The sequence below is a fragment of the Pseudophryne corroboree genome, chromosome 5 (genome assembly GCF_028390025.1).
Source record: "Pseudophryne corroboree isolate aPseCor3 chromosome 5, aPseCor3.hap2, whole genome shotgun sequence".
NCBI classification, from domain to species: Eukaryota; Metazoa; Chordata; class Amphibia; order Anura; family Myobatrachidae; genus Pseudophryne; species Pseudophryne corroboree.
In genome coordinates, this window is record NC_086448.1 from 412,488,314 (window position 1) to 412,508,295 (window position 19,982).

A 19,982-nucleotide genomic window follows, 5' to 3' on the forward strand; every position below is an offset into this window, starting at 1 on the left:
ACATTGTTACATTCAAGTAGCTTCCATCCAAAATCCCTGAAATACGGACTCCCTTATTCACAGTTTCTCAGAGCCTGCCGTATCTGTAGCAATAGGAATGATGCGTGTGCCCAGAATGATAGTATGATTTAAAAAATCCTGTCTAGGGGTTACTCTGTACCCAATTTAATTTCAGCTAAAGAGAAAGCTTTAGGTAAAACACGTAACGATTTATTACACTCGATTCAATCAAAACAGTGTCCAAACAGTTGTGGCCAATCGTAAGCACTGATCAGGACCTGAATCTTGGAGATAAGAGGCTCATGCCATGCTACACCAGGGGTCGGAATATCCGGGACTGGGTTGTAAGGACAGATATTACTAACATGTCTAATGTCACCAGTTCACAGCATTTTTTGAGTCGACGCAATGGATGTTACAAATGCATCAATTGTGTCACTTGTCGATATCTTATAGCTGGTGACAGTTTCTGTCACCCGTACAGTGGAAAAAAGTTTTTTATTAGACATAAAGTGACATGTACCACTAAGTTCATTGTTTATATTATTAGATGTCCTTGTGGACTAGTTTACGTCGGCAAAACCGACAGAACACTGCGGGAGCGCATGGTGGGACATCGATCCACGATTCGCGCTGCCATTGATTCTGGTAGAAGTGACAATCCTGTGGCACGGCACTTTGCTGAGGCCGGTCACAGCGTGGCCAATCTTAGGTACATGATCATTGATCATGTTCCACCATCTTTGCGGGGGGGGGGGGGGGGCAATCGCTCATTAAAATTGCTCAAATGTGAATCTAGTTGGATTTTTAGACTAGGGACTCTGACACCCCGTGGGCTTAACGATAATCTGGGCCTGCATGCATTCATTTAATTAATCCTATATGTCGCACATTATTCTTCAATTGTGCTGTTTTCATAATATAAAGCAATGCTGCTTTCTCTATAAAATAATGCTGTTCTGTTGCAATTAGATTACAGCATTTGATGCAGAGATGTTTATCAGATGCTGTACTATATACATTTATCTGTACTGTGCCTGTGTGAAACTCCCGGCTGCTGTTTTTATTTCACTGTGGTTTATTTGTATAGGTTACCACGGTAACGGACAGTGGGAGATGACGTCATTTGTGGGCGTCAGGCTTCCTGGTTCCGGACACCGCAGCCAGCGTTACATGAGGTGGGGATATAAGGTGAGCAGAGTTTTGTTATTGTATTATTTGTGCCTGATGATGATGTAATACACATCGAAATGGTGCATTTCATCCTGACTCCTTGTGTCATGATGACAGATGGTGAACAAGCCCGTTTTTAGGGTGAAACGTACGTTCAGTCAGTACTAGTCCTTGAGCGTCACATGACGCCACTTCCGGAATCCCGAGACACGTGACAGGGGCCCGGACCACGGCACTAACGGAGACGTCAGCCGCTACCGCTGCATTCGGGGACTCTCTCTCCCCGCTAGGTATTTTCAGTGCGCTCTCATCATCCGCTTGGCGGCACCTCCTAGCCCTGCGCTGATCAAATATCAACAGGGCTGCGGACGCTATAGCGGATGACAGCAAGAAACACTCTTTCTTTCTTCAGTCCGTTACCGTCTGGCCAACTCTCTCACCTCCCATTCACTGTGTACTTGCACACACATGGGAAGGCAGTAGAAGTTGACTGGACATATGGGACGGGCTTCTATTCTGCCTGTAGATGGGGATTTTGTAATTCACATTAACATCAGTTGACTCAACTAACCTTATTTAATTCCTTTTTTGGCTGTGATTTCATTCATAGGAAGACTGACAATTCATTGTAAATTCGCTTGTCACTGATGTTACATATTGCTTGAAAAATAACAAAACTGTTGCAAGTATAATGGAGATCTGAGTCCACATAAGAAGTTGCCACTTTAGTTTTTTCTTCTATTGAGATTTTACATTGTGTGTTTCTTTCTTCAGTAATTGCTGTAAGCACAGTGGAGTACCGAATCTTTAAACTATATATTACTATCAATGATGGTACAATAATAGGGGACATATTATTCCTCTGTGTAAACTGTGCTCATATAAACGCAGATAAAACTCTCTGCTATCTGTACTTGTTACTGTGGCCATAAACAAATTGCTTTTTATCATTGTGGAGTATATGGTTTTTCTGCCCGACTCAGGAAAACACTCACTCTTAAAAGAAAGTTTATGACCAATTGTTTATATACCAGGATTTCAATACAATAAAGTTCTGATCTATAAGGCCTGCTCTGGTATATTCTGTTCTGAGCAGGGACAGTGATCAGCTACAAACTAATTTGAGGTGCGCCTTTTTATATTTATTATTATTAATTTAGAAGTACCTAGAAAAAACTGTTTTTGATTTATTTCTCTCAATAGAAGTGACACAGTAACCACTAACTACAGGTAGATTGTCTAGTTAGGAATATAAATATGCCGTCATGGTCGGATCATTACTCTCTGACCTTGCTTATTTTATCTTATAATTAAAATGTTTAGATAAAAAGCTCTTTGATATAACTTTATATCACATTATATTTTCACCTGAGGGTGACCCATATTTAGAGGTCAAAAATCTCTCTTTTTTTGTTTGAGAAAGGCTACAAATGTCATATTTTTTTATTGTGAATCAATAAATGTTATGTTTTAAATAAATTAGACTATTTTGATAAGAGTGCCCCCACAAAGAGGTTTTCTTCTTGTTTTCTTGATTTCTTTCAAGGAACAAAATTTTTTTTCTAAGATTTAGTTTTTTTACCTCGGGGTGCACCACCAGCAGGATGATTTATTTCTGGAAATTTTTTCCCTAATTCTCTTCCAGATTGTTGGTTTACAATATTTATCATCATTTTCTGACAGGTTGTGCAGGAACACTCCCCCTTCCCTGTCTCATAATATAAAGCAATGCTGTTTTCTCTATAAAATAATGCTGTTCTGTTGCAATTAGATTACAGCATTTGATGCAGAGATGTTTATCAGATGCTGTACTATGGCCCTCATTCCGAGTTGATCGGTCGCAAGGCGAATTTAGCAGAGTTACACACGCTAAGCCTACGCCTACTGGGAGTGTATCTTAGCTTCTTAAAATTGCGACCGATGTAATCGCAATATTGCGATTACAAACTACTTTGCAGTTTCTGAGTAACTTCAACCTTACTCTGCCTGTGCGATCAGTTCAGTGCTTGTCGTTCCTGGTTTGACGTCACAAACACACCCAGCGTTCGCTCAGACACTCCCCCGTTTCTCCAGCCACTCCTGCGTTTTTTCCGGAAACGGTAGCGTTTTCATCCACACGCCCATAAAACGCCGTGTTTCCGCCCAGTAACACCCATTTCCTGTCAATCACATTACGATCGCCGGAGCGATGAAAAAGCCGTGAGTAAAAATACTATCTTCATTGTTAAATTACTTGGCGCAGTCGCAGTGCGAATATTGCGCATGCGTACTAAGCGGATTTTCAGTGCGATGCGATGAAAAATACCGAGCGAACGACTCGGAATGAGGGCCTATATACATTTATCTGTACTGTGCCTGTGTGAAACTCCCGGCTGCTGTTTTTATTTCACTTTGGTTTATTTGTATAGGTTACCATGGTAACGGACAGTGGGAGATAACGTCATTTGTGTGCGTCAGGCTTCCTGGTTCCGGACGCCACAGTCAGCGTTACACGAGGTGGGGATATAAGGTGAGCAGAGTTTTGTTATTGTATTATTTGTGCCTGATGACGATGTAATACACATCGAAACGTTGCATTTCATCCTGACTCCTTGTGTCATTATTTACCGTGTGCTGCCGATACCACTTGCTGTTTATTTGGACTCCTGGTTGGGGAAGTTCTACGGCTGGCACCGGGACCATTACTTCTAAAAAGGTGTGCTGCCCTACAGACTATGTTATATATATATACATACACAGTCTCTCTCTCTCTCTCTCTCTATATATATATATATATATATTAGTGATGTGCACCGGACATTTTTCGGGTTCTGTGTTTTGGTTTTGGATTCGGTTCCGCGGCCGTGTTTTGGATTCGGACGCGTTTTGGCAAAACCTCACCGAACATTTTTTGTCGGATTCGGGTGTGTTTTGGATTTGGGTGTTTTTTTTCAAAAAACCCTAAAAAACATCTTAAATCATAGAATTTGGTGGTCATTTTGATCCCATAGTATTATTAACCTCAATAACCATAATTTCCACTCATTTCCAGTCTATTCTGAACACCTCACACCTCACAATATTATTTTTAGTCCTAAAATTTGCACCGAGGTCGCTGGATGGCTAAGCTAAGCGACACAAGTGGCCGACACAAACACCTGGCCCATCTAGGAGTGGCACTGCAGTGTCAGGCATGATGGCACTTCAAAAAAATAGTCCCCAAACAGCACATGATGCAAAGAAAAAAAGAGGCGCACCAAGGTCGCTGTGTGACTAAGCTAAGCGACACAATTGGCCGACACAAACACCTGGCCCATCTAGGAGTGGCACTGCAGTGTCAGGCAGGATGGCACTTCAAAAAAATAGTCCCCAAACAGCACATGATGCAAAGAAAAAAAGAGGCGCACCAAGGTCGCTGTGTGACTAAACTAAGCGACACAAGTGGCCGACACAAATACCTGGCCCATCTAGGAGTGGCACTGCAGTGTCAGGCAGGATGGCACTTCAAAAAAATTGTCCCCAAACAGCACATGATGCAAAGAAAAATGAAAGAAAAAAGAGGTGCAAGATGGAATTGTCCTTGGGCCCTCCCACCCACCCTTATGTTGTATAAACAGGACATGCACACTTTAACGAACCCATCATTTCAGCGACAGGGTCTGCCACACGACTGTGACTGAAATGACTGGTTGGTTTGGGCCCCCACCAAAAAAAGAAGCAATCAATCTCTCCTTGCACAAACTGGCTCTACAGAGGCAAGATGTCCACCTCATCATCATCCTCCGATTCCTCACCCCTTTCACTGTGTACATCCCCCTCCTCACAGATTATTAATTCGTCCCCACTGGAATCCACCATCTCAGGTCCCTGTGTACTTTGTGGAGGCAATTGCTGCTGGTGAATGTCTCCACGGAGGAATTGATTATAATTCATTTTGATGAACATCATCTTCTCCACATTTTCTGGAAGTAACCTCGTACGCCGATTGCTGACAAGGTGAGCGGCTGCACTAAACACTCTTTCGGAGTACACACTGGAGGGAGGGCAACTTAGGTAGAATAAAGCCAGTTTGTGCAAGGGCCTCCAAATTGCCTCTTTTTCCTGCCAGTATACGTACAAACTGTCTGACGTGCCTACTTGGATGCGGTCACTCATATAATCCTCCACCATTCTTTCAATGGTGAGAGAATCATATGAAGTGACAGCAGACGACATGTCAGTAATCGTTGGCAGGTCCTTCAGTCCGGACCAGATGTCAGCACTCGCTCCAGACGGCCCTGCATCACCGCCAACGGGTGGGCTCGGAATTCTTAGCCTTTTCCTTGCACCCCCAGTTGCGGGAGAATGTGTAGGAGGAGATGTTGACCGGTCACGTTCCGCTTGACTTGACAATTTTCTCACCAGCAGGTCTTTGAACCTCTGCAGACTTGTGTCTGCCGGAAAGAGAGATACAACGTGGGTTTTAAATCTAGGATCGAGCACGGTGGCCAAAATGTAGTGCTCTGATTTCAACAGATTGACCACCCGTGAATCCTGGTTAAGCGAATTAAGGGCTCCATCCACAAGTCCCACATGCCTAGCGTAATCGCTCTGTTTTAGCTCCTCCTTCAATGTCTCCAGCTTCTTCTGCAAAAGCCTGATGAGGGGAATGACCTGACTCAGGCTGGCAGTGTCTGAACTGACTTCACGCGTGGCAAGTTCAAAGGGTTGCAGAACCTTGCACAACGTTGAAATCATTCTCCACTGCGCTTGAGTCAGGTGCATTACCCCTCCTTTGCCTATATCGTGGCCAGATGTATAGGCTTGAATGGCCTTTTGCTGCTCCTCCATCCTCTGAAGCATATAGAGGGTTGAATCCCACCTCGTTACCACCTCTTGCTTCAGATGATGGCAGGGCAGGTTCAGGATTGTTTGGTGGTGCTCCAGTCTTCTGTACGCGGTGGCTGAATGCCGAAAGTGGCCCGCAATTCTTCGGGCCACCGACAGCATCTCTTGCACGCCCCTGTCGTTTTTTAAATAATTCTGCACCACCAAATTCAATGTATGTGCAAAACATGGGACGTGCTGGAATTTGCCCAGATTTAATGCACGCACAATATTGCTGGCGTTGTCCGATGTCACAAATCCCCAGGAGAGTCCAATTGGGGTAAGCCATTCTGCGATGATCTTCCTCAGTTTCCGTAAGAGGTTGTCAGCTGTGTGCCTCTTCTGGAAAGCGGTGATACAAAGCGTAGCCTGCCTAGGAACGAGTTGGCGTTTGCGAGATGCTGCTACTGGTGCCGCCGCTGCTGTTCTTGCTGCGGGAGGCAATACATCTACCCAGTGGGCTGTCACAGTCATATAGTCCTGAGTCTGCCCTGCTCCACTTGTCCACAAGTCCGTGGTTAAGTGGACATTGGGTACAACTGCATTTTTTAGGACACTGGTGAGTCTTTTTCTGAGGTCTGTGTACATTTTCGGTATTGCCTGCCTAGAGAAATGGAACCTAGATGGTATTTGGTACCGAGGACACAGTACCTCAATCAAGTCTCTAGTTGCCTCTGAATTAACGGTGGATACCGGAACCACGTTTCTCACCGCCCAGGCTGCCAAGGCCTCAGTTATCTGCTTTGCAGCAGGATGACTGCTGTGATATTTTATCTTCCTCGCAAAGGACTGTTGGACAGTCAATTGCTTACTGGAAGTAGTACAAGTGGTCTTCCGACTTCCCCTCTGGGATGACGATCAACTCCCAGCAGCAACAACAGCAGCGCCAGCAGCAGTAGGCGTTACACTCAAGGATGCATCGGAGGAATCCCAGGCAGGAGAGGACTCGTCAGACTTGCCAGTGACATGGCCTGCAGGACTATTGGCTTTCCTGGGTAAGGAGGAAATTGACACTGAGGGAGTTGGTGGTGTGGTTTGCAGGAGCTTGGTTACAAGAGGAAGGGATTTAGTGGTCAGTGGACTGCTTCCGCTGTCACCCAAAGTTTTTGAACTTGTCACTGACTTATGATGAATGCGCTGCAGGTGACGTATAAGGGAGGATGTTCCGAGGTGGTTAACGTCCTTACCCCTACTTATTACAGCTTGACAAAGGCAACACACGACTTGACACCTGTTGTATGCATTTGTGTTGAAATAATTCCACACCGAAGAGCTGATTTTTTTTGTATTTTGACCAGGCATGTCAATGGCCATATTCGTCCCACGGACAACAGGTGTCTCCCCGGGTGCCTGACTTAAACAAACCACCTCACCATCAGAATCCTCCTTGTCAATTTCCTCCCCAGCGCCAGCAACACCCATATCCTCATCCTGGTGTACTTCAACAGTGACATCTTCAATTTGACTATCAGGAACTGGACTGCGGGTGCTCCTTCCAGCACTTGCAGGGGGCGTGCAAATGGTGGAAGGCGCAAGCTCTTCCCGTCCAGGGTTGGGAAGGTCAGGCATCGCAACCGACACAATTGGACTCTCCTTGGGTATTTGTGATTTAGAAGAACGCACAGTTCTTTGCTGTGCTTTTGCCAGCTTAAGTCTTTTCATTTTTCTAGCGAGAGGATGAGTGCTTCCATCCTCATGTGAAGCTAAACCACTAGCCATGAACATAGGCCAGGGCCTCAGCCGTTCCTTGCCACTCCGTGTCGTAAATGGCATATTGGCAAGTTTACGCTTCTCCTCAGACGCTTTTAATTTTGATTTTTGGGTCATTTTACTGAACTTTTGTTTTTTGGATTTTACATGCTCTCTACTATGACATTGGGCATCGGCCTTGGCAGACGACGTTGATGGCATTTCATCGTCTCGGCCATGACTAGTGGCAGCAGCTTCAGCACGAGGTGGAAGTGGAACTTCCCAGTTCCCACAATAAAGCAGCACACTGAGCACAGACATGGAGTGTTTTTCAGGCAGACAACGTATAATGGTGGTCACTGTCAGCAAAACTCTGCACTGTACTCCTCCTATATAATATTAATTATACTGGTGGTCCCCAGTCCCCACATTAAAATAAAGCAGCACACTGAGCACAGATATGGAGTGTTTTTCAGGCAGACAACGTATACTGGTGGTCACTGTCAGCAAAACTCTGCACTGTACTCCTGCTATATAATACAGCTGCTCCCCAGTCCCCACAATTAAGCAGTGTGAGCACAGATATATATGCAGCACACTGAGTACAGATATGGAGCGTTTTTTTCAGGCAGAGAACGGATAACTGGTGGTCACTGATCAGCAAAACTCTGCACTGTACTCCTCCTATATTATACAGCTGCTCCCCAGTCCTCCCCACAATGAATTAAGCAATAATGCACAATCAAATTCAACAATAACGGAGAGGACGCCAGCCACGTCCTCTCCCTAACATTTGCAATGCACGAGTGAAAATGGCGGCGACGCGCGGCTGCTTATATAGAATCCGAATCTTGCGAGAATCCGACAGCGGGATGATGACGTTCGGGCGCGCTCGGGTTACCCGAGCCATACGGGAGAATCCGAGTATGGCTCGGACCCGTGTAAAAAGGGTGAAGTTCGGGGGGGTTCGGTTTCCGAGAAACCGAACCCGCTCATCACTAATATATATACATATATATATATATATATAATCACTTAGCTATCAATGTGACATTACCAGTAATTAAATTACATTTGTAGTAATTTTCTACCCTGTATTAGGTTAAATAGTATAATTTGATGTGTAAATATATGAATTTATCATACTTTTCCCTCATGATCTACCTATTTCCATTTTTATACATCTCCTTAACCCTAACTAGGGTTACATAAGGTTGCCCAACTGCTTTATGGCTTGGCTTGGTGTTAGTGTTCAAAGGAGGACATTCCCTTTATTGTAGTTGATTATGTAAAATACTATACATTTCTAATATGATTCTGTACAGCAGAAAAGTCATATTGTGAAGTGTAGTGGGTGTGTAGTATTCTTTATAGCGCTCACGATATAATTTCTTTGCATACATTTTGTCCCATTCAACAGCAATACGCCCATTGGATTGGATTCAAATATTGGCACTGAAAGATTAAACAAAATCCCACAAACATGATCTTAGTGTCATCGGTGGTAAACTCCTTCCAACATTTCCCCAGAACTTGGGACAATATGAGCTATGCACCATGAAAAATATAACTCCATTTCTTAAAACAATGCTCTAGTCTGCCCAAACATGCCCAATTTCCAGTCATGACCTGTTCACTACACATAATACCTGTTAAGCGCCTTGAGTCCTATTGGAGAAAGAGCGCTATATAAATAAAATTATTATTATTATTATTAATACTGCCCATTTTGGTCCAAGAAAATCAGGATTACCCCTGTTGGGAGATATGGTCTAACAAACAGCATAATGAGGTACATTAAAGCTTCTAAAACACATATGTGGTAGTGTTTCCCATAGTAACCAATTAGGTTAAGTCTATAAATTTCTAGAATGCAGCAGAATGCTTAAATGTCTATGGGCAACACCTCCACTTTTCACTTCTAGAAACTGTGGTAAATCTATCTTTATGTATGCCTTATTGTTTATGAGCCAAATTGCCAGATTACCTTCTGAAAACAAGCACCAGATATAACTGCAATATGTGGTTTTTTTCATCCACCAGTTAAGACTACTGCTACAGCCACAGATTTTATATCTGCAGCACAAACTATTCGTAATAAGGCAAATAAACTGTGCACTGCCACACTTGTGATTCTAGACGTTGACAAAATATTTGTAAAAAGTAAAAATACACAACTCTTTACTAGCTGAAACAGCTGTAACCTGGAAAGTTCCTGGAAGCATACCAGCTAGCAGACTTAAATCCTCGGCTGAAAGGAGAACAGAATGACAGACATGGGAATGGAGAGAGTTAAACCTCCTGTAATGGGTGTGGACCAAAACGGCATGACAGGTTACAGCCAATTGTAGGTAGGGGAGGGACCAGTATATATAGGGGACGTATAGGTCATTAGGGGTCTCTTTTAGTTTGCCTTCCCACCCCATTTTTAGTTTGATTAGGCACGGAGTGTTGTGGCTTTAGGTTGTTAGTAGTGGTTTTCTCGTTGGCTATTTGTTTGGCGGAAAAGAGTGGCAGGTTCTGGTTTGGCTTGTTAGTCACAGTTTTTACGGTGTTGGTGTGGTTTAGGCGCACTCACCTCCATTGACTTTTAAGGCCGCTAGATCACCCGACAGGGGACAGCGTCATCACCCATCAGGGTGGGTAGTCAGCGTGGAGGTCTGAGTTGGATACCTATGTATGGTTTTTGTGGTAGATTAGGATTGTTTTAGTTTTAATGTCTTTGAGGTTATCTTCAGTGGGTTTTTAGCCGTTCTTTTTTCTGCAACCATATTCGGTTGATATTATATGCTAATTTAATCTTTCCTTTTCCAGATTTTTCTAGTGGTTAGGGTTACAATAAATAGCTAACAATTTTCTGCCAAATTCAAGTCTCCGTGTCGTTATTCTTAGTATAAGGGTATAGAATGTTTTACTGTTAGAATGGAGGTGCACACATCAGCCATTAGGAGGTTTAGAACTTTTTAAACAACAAAATCCATAAGGATCTGCCAATCTGGATTTTTCAGGTTAATCAGATTTTGATCCTGCGTCTGTTAATGCGTCTTTAGAATGTTTTTCTGGAGTTTTAGATTCTAAGACCACCACTGTACTTTTGCAAAAGAACACATAAAGGGATATTCTAACATGTCAAAATTGGAAACTGAGTCACTTAAAAGTTTGAGCACAGGTCAGAGCACAGTGATATGCCCCGCTTAAAAGGGGAGCGGAATTGTTGTTCAGGATTTGTCCCAATATAAAGAGACTGAACATGGATGTTTGGTATATAGGTAAAACATGTTTGTACATGTGTTTGATTCTGACAAATGTTAAATAACTGAAACATTAATTGATATCTGGGACTCCATCTCTTGATTACTGGTGCTGTATAAGTTCTGTGAGTGCCGCTTGTCCCTGCAGCATATATTAATTAAGTACATAAAATCAGTACATATATTAGATAATAATGATGAAACAGAGTTTCCAAGCAAAGTTTTTAGTTACCGGTTGTTAAAGTTGGTACAGTATGTAAGGTTCCGACATCCTAGTTGACATGGTTCTCTTACATCTGCTAGGCATGTTAACATTGGTGCTTCAAATGGGTTGTATTCACATGCAAAATCAAATTCTTGCCAGCTCTGAGTATTTCCCCAACTTGTACTGTACAATTTGGTACACAGTTCCCTAAAAAATAGAGACATTGTAAAAATTGTTCGTACCTCAATATATATATATATACACACACACACACACACACACACACACACACACACACACACACACACACACACACACACACAAAGCATCAGTTCCAAAGAACCTAGAAGAGACCAGTACACCACCTTAATTCTCTTTCTGTATATCATAGCAGCCTTAAAATAGCACAAAAGCAGCAGGTTTATGAGAAAAAATAGTCACAGCATATATTTCAGGCAAGGGCAAAAAAAATACTGACTTCTCAGTGATGATGGATAAAGTTTTGAGATCATTCCAACCATTGTGTAACATTGTGACATTGCTTTTCATCTGTTTGACTATGGCATGACCTCTTTTACATGCTAATGGTACAATTGATTGTTTTTGTATAAGCGCAACACATGTAAGTACATGGAAAATGCATCACTGAAATACATGTAAATCTAGGTAGAGGTAAAAAAAAATCTCAGGTATGTGCCCTTACCTACATACTGATGAATTTGCTTTTGAACAACAATGAAGTTTAGCTCCGTCAAGTCCTGTGGAAGGTGGGGGAGCAATAGTGACCCCAGGATGAGCTGATCTAGAGCGCTGTAAGAAGCACTGCCAGAGTGGATCCTGGGGCAGAGGCATGGTTTTACAACCTTCAATTAAGCTTTCAACAATCTCATGCTCTGTTTTATTGGACATGATTATCCTTTTGCAAGTTGTTTGACAACTGTGGTCCTCCGCTCTGTCACAACAGTACAGACCTGTAAAAAAGAGTTACACTGTAAATATGACTCGGCTAGTGGATGGTTTCTTTTTGAAGATTCATATCCACGTGGTTACCAAATCTCAATGTACATGTAATCCTGTACCACTTGTGGCATTTACAGATAAATAATGACTTAACATGTGTACAATTTATTTTCTATAGCTAGCAAATCATCTTTTTTACTGTCCAAGGAGTACATTTATTAAAGATTTTAAATCTATCAATCTACATTGCATTTCAGGGGCTAATTTGCACTTTTGCTAAAAAATTTATATTAAAAAAGTCTGTTAGTAGTAGTACATGTGCGTTTTAGCCCCTGAAACAAAACATTGATTTAGAATGATTAACATTAATTTAAATTAGGTTAAAATTGACCTTTAGTAAATTTACCGCCAAGAGTATTAATAAAAAAAAAATCACACTCTTTCAAATGCAAGCATTTAGATTTATATTTTCCAAATATAAATAATGTCTAAATATTATTAAAGCATTAAGAAACATTTCATATGTTGTTTACAACTGTCCTGGAGGCATAATATATGATAATGGCTCTAAAAAAAGGATATAATTAGACCATGTTAGGATTTGTCAGTGTCAGCTTATGTGGCCACTTTCATTCATACAGCTTTCATTAAGTTCACATTGTACTCTAGGAGAAGCCAGTTATGGAAACTTCACTAATGTAGTGTTTTGATTAATACATAAATATATGTATATGGATTGTTTAATGCCAGAAGTGCGTGTGTTTATAATAACTGTGAACTTTCACCTGAGTGTTAAACCAATGCTGGAAGTAAGGTGGTACGGGGTGGTAAGGACTGGAGTACCATTCAGAAATATAGTACACCAGCCCGCCGATGGGGAATAATTTATAAGGGGCATTTTTGTGTGTAGGACATAAAATAGTGTCAGTGGCATAACTGTGTGTAGCATAATATGAAATAGGCATTATGCTGTGTGGTATAATGTGTAAGGCATTACGGTGTGTGGCATAATGTGTAATGGGCATTATGGTGTGTGGCATAATGTGTAATGGGTGTTATGGGGTCTGGCATAATGTGTAATGGGCATTACGGCGTGTGGCATAATGTGTAATAAGCATTACGGTGTGTGGCATAATGTGTAATAAGCATTACGGTGTGTGGCATTATGTGTAATAAGCATTACGGTGTGTGGCATAATGTGTAATAAGCATTACGGTGTTTGGCATAATGTGTAATGGGCACTATGGTATGTGGCATAATGTGGCCATGATCCTATTGTCATATAGCCACTCCCCTAGTTTTGTGTGACCTCGCCCCCTTATGACACATGGTCACGCCCATTTCTACTATCAGAACCACGAAGAAAAAAATTCTACTTGCACCACCATGTTACATAAGTTACTAGAGTAGTTCAATGTGTGTAATGTTCTCTATTTCATTCTAATTTCCTGACAGGCCAGAGCATGTAGACCACTGCTTCCCCTCATTTTATTTATTATTTATTTATTAACAGTTTCTTATATAGCGCAGCATATTCCTTTGCGTTTTACAATTAGAACAACAGTAATAGAACAAAACTGGGTAAAAACAGACATAGAGGTAGGAAGGCCCTGCTCGCAAGCTTACAATCTATAGGGAAATAGTCATTGATACACAAGGATAGGTGCTATCTATTCCATAATGGTACACCAGATTGCTAGGTTCTTAATGGGTTGTATGATATGATCACCCAGCAATATTGGCCAAGGGTCAGGAGGGTGTGAGAGTAAAGAAAGACAAGATATGTGATGTTATGAGTACTGTACAGAGAGGATGTAATTAGATGGGGAAGCACTGAAGATTTATGTGGGTGGGTATTAGACCGTGCCTAATTTCAGTCATACTGTCCCAACATCATTTGTAAGATGGCAGGGCTGGTAGAAACATAGTCAAACAGTAAGGTGCGTAGTGTGATCAGATTTTTGCGTCTAAAGGGTACATTGGCAGCTGAAATTCATCCCCAGCCTATCAAGGTGTATGGTGATAATGGGAGTAATTCAGACCTGATCGCTTGCTAGCATTTTTTTGCAGCGCTGCGATCAGATAGTCGCTGCCTACAGGAGAGTGTATTTTAGCTGTGCAAGTGTGCGAACGCATGTGCAGCCGAGCGGTACAGCTAAACTTTGTGCAGTTTCTGAGGTGCCCAGAACTTACTCAGCCACTGTGATCACTTCAGCCTGTCCGGGGCCGGAATTGATGTCAGACACCCGCCCTGCAAACGCTTGGACATCCCTGCGTTTTTCCAACCACTCCCAGAAAGCGGTCAGTTGCCACCCACAAATGTCTTCTTCCTGTCAATTTCTTTGCGATCGATTGTACGTATAGATTCTTCGTAAAACATACGCATGCGCAGTTCTGACCTGATCGCAGCACTGCAAAAACCGCTAGCGAGCGATCAGGTCTGAATTACCCCCAATGTCCTTTCATTGAAACTGGTCTGGGTTTGCTGCACTGCCTTTGATAATAGCAGGACAGACATTCAAGATGAGCACCGATCTGGATGGCCAGGCACGTCCACCACCAGCAGTGCACTCTGATCACACTACAAACCTTAATATTTGACCATGCTTCCGACACCCCAGTCATCTTACAACTAATGTAACTGTTATGGATAGTATGGCTCATATGAGGCACAGTCTAGTTGCCTTGTGGGGAAGCATTGGTCTACCTGCTCTAACCTGGCAGGAAATTAGAATGAAATGAGAACATGAGAGGACTTGGGGCCTAATTCAGACCTGGTCGTAGATGTGTGAAAAAATGATCAATATCTTAGGCATACAGGGGGATGCCCAGCACAGTGCTAGTCCACCTTGCATTCCAAGCCCTACCTCTTCCGCAGAGGTGCAAAAGCATTGCACAGTGAAGGCAGGCAGCTTCCCACCATGATTTTGGCTGCAGCGGCTGCATGTGATGTCACGCAGCCGCCGCCGTGACCTGCCCTGCAAATAATCTGGACACGCCTGTGTTGTCTGGACCGTGCCCCCAATGCCACCAACACGCTACACGTGCGCACGCGGCACAGGGCTTCAGTCTGCGAATGCTGCCGCTGCAGCGACCAGGTCTGAGTTAGGCCCTTGTTACCTTACTTATTAAACAATTCTCATACAAAGCTAAAGTTTATGCTATGATATAACATTGTTTTAGAATTCCACATAATGCAAAATATAAACAATATTCTCATAATTGGAGACAAGCCTATATAATAAAAGGCTAAAATTGCTCCTCACCTCTTTGGGTGGAATTCAAGTATTTTGCGCGCCGGCGACCACTAGATCGTGCCCAATGGAACAATTCAAATGTTGCTCCATTCGGGCGCGCATCACTGTTACGTTGTTCCATCATTTTGTCGGGCTGGTAACTAGTTAGTCAATAAGTAGTAAAAGAATACCGCACTATAATGAGATTATATGCTACTTCAAAAATTTCTATTTCAGTTCCTTTTCATGTGCAATATTACATGGAACAATGGGGAGGTTAATTTACTAAAGGTCAACTTTCATCGATTTTTATTGATCAAAGTAGATGGTGGGTTTCTGGGGCTAAAACATACATTTACTAACACAATTTTTGGTATAATTTTTTAAATGTTAGTAAATGTGCATTTTAGTCTCTGAATTCTTACATCGATTTAAATGAATTTTCACATTTTGAGATATATAAACCGATTAAAATCGACCTTGACAATGCATACAGATAACTACAAGCTAAATTCTGCAGTAAATGCAAGGTAACAGAACATAATTCACAAAAAAAGTGTAGGGGTTTAAATATTAAGAAAAAAATGGATCCATGAATCCTGAGAGCACCGCATCAGCACCATGACTTAGTATGACTCAGTATGTGTCTGTATTGCACTCACAGTTCTGCTGGCATTTTGGTGGTGATGGGGTATGACACTGGTGTGGCTGGCCACAGTGTCGGACTGGGGTATGAAGGGCACATCGGGGGAATGCAGTGATAGGGGCCCATACTTAGGGGTGTGGCCAGCCTACAAAGGGTGTGTGGTTTGAAATACACAATAATTTAGTGCAGTGTAATGCAACATATCTACCATATATAATAGAAGTGCACAGTCTGGAACCTGATTCCCGGAGGAAGGAGTGGGCCCTCAGACAGTGGGGTCTACTGGTGGTTTCCCTGGTACCCCTGTGGGCCAATCCGACCCTGGCTGGCCATAACATTTTGGATCTTTCTGGTGGCCGGCCCACCTTCAGGCACCAGTCATCATATTCAATGCATTCTTGTTTTCTTCTCTGAACTGCCTGACTCAGCTTCCTGTCCATCAGCATACAAGCCTGATTCTGAGGAGTATGCAAAGTGGCTGTGCTTGAAGGCAGCAGCAGAAGCCCGATTTACAACCTTATGCTAATCCAATATGCCATAGGGCTAATGCAAGGTTTTGTGTGTCTGCAAGCGTAAAGCCATGCTGACCATTGATTTTATGCCAGCTGCCACAACCATCATTATTACCCGCAATTGCATCTGTCCATGAGAGGTACAAGAGATCCACCAGAAATGGCTTCCCTTCTCCATACGCATTGCGCAATCAGAATCACACAGAGCTTCTGATTCACACCATATATACTAAGATGAGCCGGCTTAGTTCTAGGGTACCGAACCCACCCGATCTTCCCGGGATCCAAGTGTAGTCCAGTCAGGACTTGGATCTCCCCTTCTGTTTTGTCTCCGAAAACGAATCGAAATGTCATCTAACTGCTGTCGGATCTCGCAGGTTTTGGTCTGGGTTGCAGCTCATCATTCGAGACTTTTGACTGGCTCTGCTATCAGTTGGCTGCAAGTGGGAAGAAAGCTGTACTACCGTCCCCTGGCTCCTCTTTGTGTCTAGCGGCAGCTCTGTTTCCAGTCAGTACCATGTGCTGGTTAGTAGGTTAGCTTTGCCTCCTCACTGTAGTCGGAGTAGAAGATTCCAGTGGCAACAGTAGGTCTGATCCCTGTTGTCACAAACCAAGCGTGCACAGCGCTGCCCTGCCGGGCACTTTCTCACCTCTCCTACTCCAGCATGGCGTAATCACGGTCCATGGTTCATCTCCTCTCTCAGTGATCGCAGTGATTGGCATCCCATGTGGAGCCACCATCTTAGTTCTTGTCACATATCTGTGGCTCACCAATGGACCATAACAAAAAGCTGCTTCGGTTGGGAACAATAACAGTGAAGAACTATCTGACCAGTCAGGATCCAATCGGGAGTCAGTCAGTTGTCAGATAACTTCTATGGCCAATCATCATAGACCCATGGGTATAAGTATCATGCAAAAGCACTTCCTGGTTGTTACTGCTTTGTTGTCCACAGCACTGCTGAGACTCCTGCTGTGTAATCTTAAACTAGCATTCAGTTTTAGGAATGCTAGTTCAGTGCCACTTACTTCATTCAGTTAGCTGTGTTCCAGCTATCCTGAAATTCTGTCCTGCTCCACATTCTGGCATCCAAGTATTTTGACTGTGTCCCAGCTATCCTGAAATCTGTACCTACTTTACATTCCAGCAGCCAAGTATACAGCTGTGACCCAGCTATCCTGAAAGCTGGTCCTGCTCTGCATCCCTGCATCCTAGTCTGAGAAAGCTGGTCATACCCCAGCGATCCTGAAAGCTGGTTCTGCTCCGCATACCAGCATCCTAGCCTGTGCAAGCTATCCCTGGCAATGAGCCGGAAACCCCTGGCAACGAGCATGGAACCCACAGCATGAATTCCCTAACAACGAGCATGAAATCCTTGGCAACAAGCATGAAACCCTTGGCAACAAGCATGAGACCCCTGGCAATGAGAATGGGACCCAGAGTATAAACCCCCTGACAATGAGCATGAAACCCCTGGCAATGAACACGAGACCCCTGCAATGAACATGAGACCCCTGGCAATGTACATGAGACCATGGCAACGAGCAGGTAATTTAAAAGTAATTAGAAGCCTTACTGTGGGATATATTGTGTGTGGGGCATAAAATCATGGTGTCAGGGGCATAACTGTATGTGGCATGTGTAATGGGCATTACAGTGTATGGCATAATGTGTTGCATTACAGTGTGTGGCATAACATGTAATGGTTGTTACGGTGTGTGGCATAACGTGTAATGGGCATTAAGGTGTGGCATAATATTAAATGGGCATTACAGTGTGTGGCATAACGTGTAATGGGCATTAAGGTGTGTGGAATAAGTTGTAAAAGGAGTTACGTTGTGTGGTATAATGTGTAATGGGTGTTACGGTGTGAGGCATAAGTTGTAAAAGGCATTATGGTGTGGGGCAGAACATGTGGTGGGCATTATGGTGTGTGGCATAAGTTGTAATAGGTGTTACGGTGTGTGCATAATGTGTAATATGGATTACAGTGTGTGGCATAAGTTGTAATAGGTGTTACGGTGAGTGGCATAATGTGTAAAGGGCATTATGGTGTGTGACATAAGCTGTAAGAGGCATTTCAGTGTGTGACATTACGTGTAATGGACATTACGGTGTGTGGCATAATGTGTAATGGGCATTACGGTGTGTGGCATAACGTTAACGTCTAATGGGCATTATGGTTTGTGGCATAATGTGTATTGGGCGTTATGGTGTGTGGCATAACGTGTAATGTGCATTACGGTATGTGGCATAATGTAGAATGGGCATTACGGTGTGTGGAATAATGTGTAATGGGCATTACGGTGATGAGCATAATGTGGAAGGGGCATTACTATAAGGAGGAAAAATTACAAATAATGTAAAGGGCATGAATCAGGGTTTTTTCCCCCCTGTGTTCTTGTTTTGCCTGTGTTGTATAAGGGGCTCTATCCAGTGCACTGGCATAATGTGTATAAAGGGTACTATTGCTGGTGTAATGTGAATTGGTACTGTTTTGTGACCACGACCCTTCCCCAGGAAGCCACGCCTCTATTTTTGCCATGCACCAACCCTGTTTTGTATGGAGGGGGTCTAGAACTGGCCCTGTCCACTTTTCCACTCTTTTCATTGCATGTTACATCAACCCCTTAGTACATATTTCCTTTCTAAACGGAGCTCTGACATTCCAAGACACAGATGAGCATCAACAGATCTTAAGACATCAGCAGCAACAGAAGGTAGTCAAAACTGCAAAACGCGGTATGAAGTAGCAGCTCTGTCTGCCCTAACTCAGTTTGGTGGGATAATCCTAATACTTTCAAACTGTCAGCATAGTCAGGACTTCTTGATTCCAGGGAAACATAGTAGGTATGTTCCGCTTCATGCAGCTCTCCCAAAACACTCTTGCCAGCAGCTCTGTGCTGTAGTATCCACTGGAGGGGTGTACTACAATTGGCCGGCGCTCTGGATCCTAGCATACCAGCACCAGAATCCCGACCACCGGAATGCCGGCAGCTGCACCCGCCATGCTGCCGGCACGATGGCGCGCTATTTATTCTCCCTCCAGGGGTGGAGGGAGATTAGGTATACCGGCGGTCGGGATCCCGGCGCCGGTATGCTGAGCGCCGGGATCCTGACAACTGGTATATCGAGTGCCTCCCCACTGGAGGATAGGTCAGAGGTCAGAGTTCTGCATGCACTACACAGTTCACATTAACCAGTGTATGCAGAGCACTAGTGATATTAGATGAATAGTAATAAGCGCAATGCTCAGAGTTCCTTTCCACAGGAAGCAGCAGACATCGCAGCTAGATCTGTATCATAGATTCATCCTAATCTATACTTATCAATAAGAAATTGGTGATTGTGTTGATTTTACAATGACTGCCAATTTTGGGGGCGATTTGGTGTTACATAGGTTTGAAAAATTTGTATTTTTATCACTATTTCTACAAATTAAAGTTTAGTATATCACTCCAACA

General features: G+C 43.2%; 1 protein-coding gene across 1 annotated transcript in view; it reads right to left on the reverse strand.

The window, feature by feature from the left end:
• RECK (reversion inducing cysteine rich protein with kazal motifs) overlaps positions 1-19,982 on the reverse strand; it is a 424,990-nt gene that overhangs the window by 222,137 nt on the left and 182,871 nt on the right. Inside the window, exons 9-10 of the mRNA XM_063922771.1 lie at positions 11,867-12,134; positions 11,191-11,370 (exon numbers count right to left, since the gene is read on the reverse strand). Of these exons, the coding sequence (XP_063778841.1) occupies positions 11,191-11,370; positions 11,867-12,134 (448 nt within the window). The remainder of the gene's footprint in view (positions 1-11,190; positions 11,371-11,866; positions 12,135-19,982) is intronic.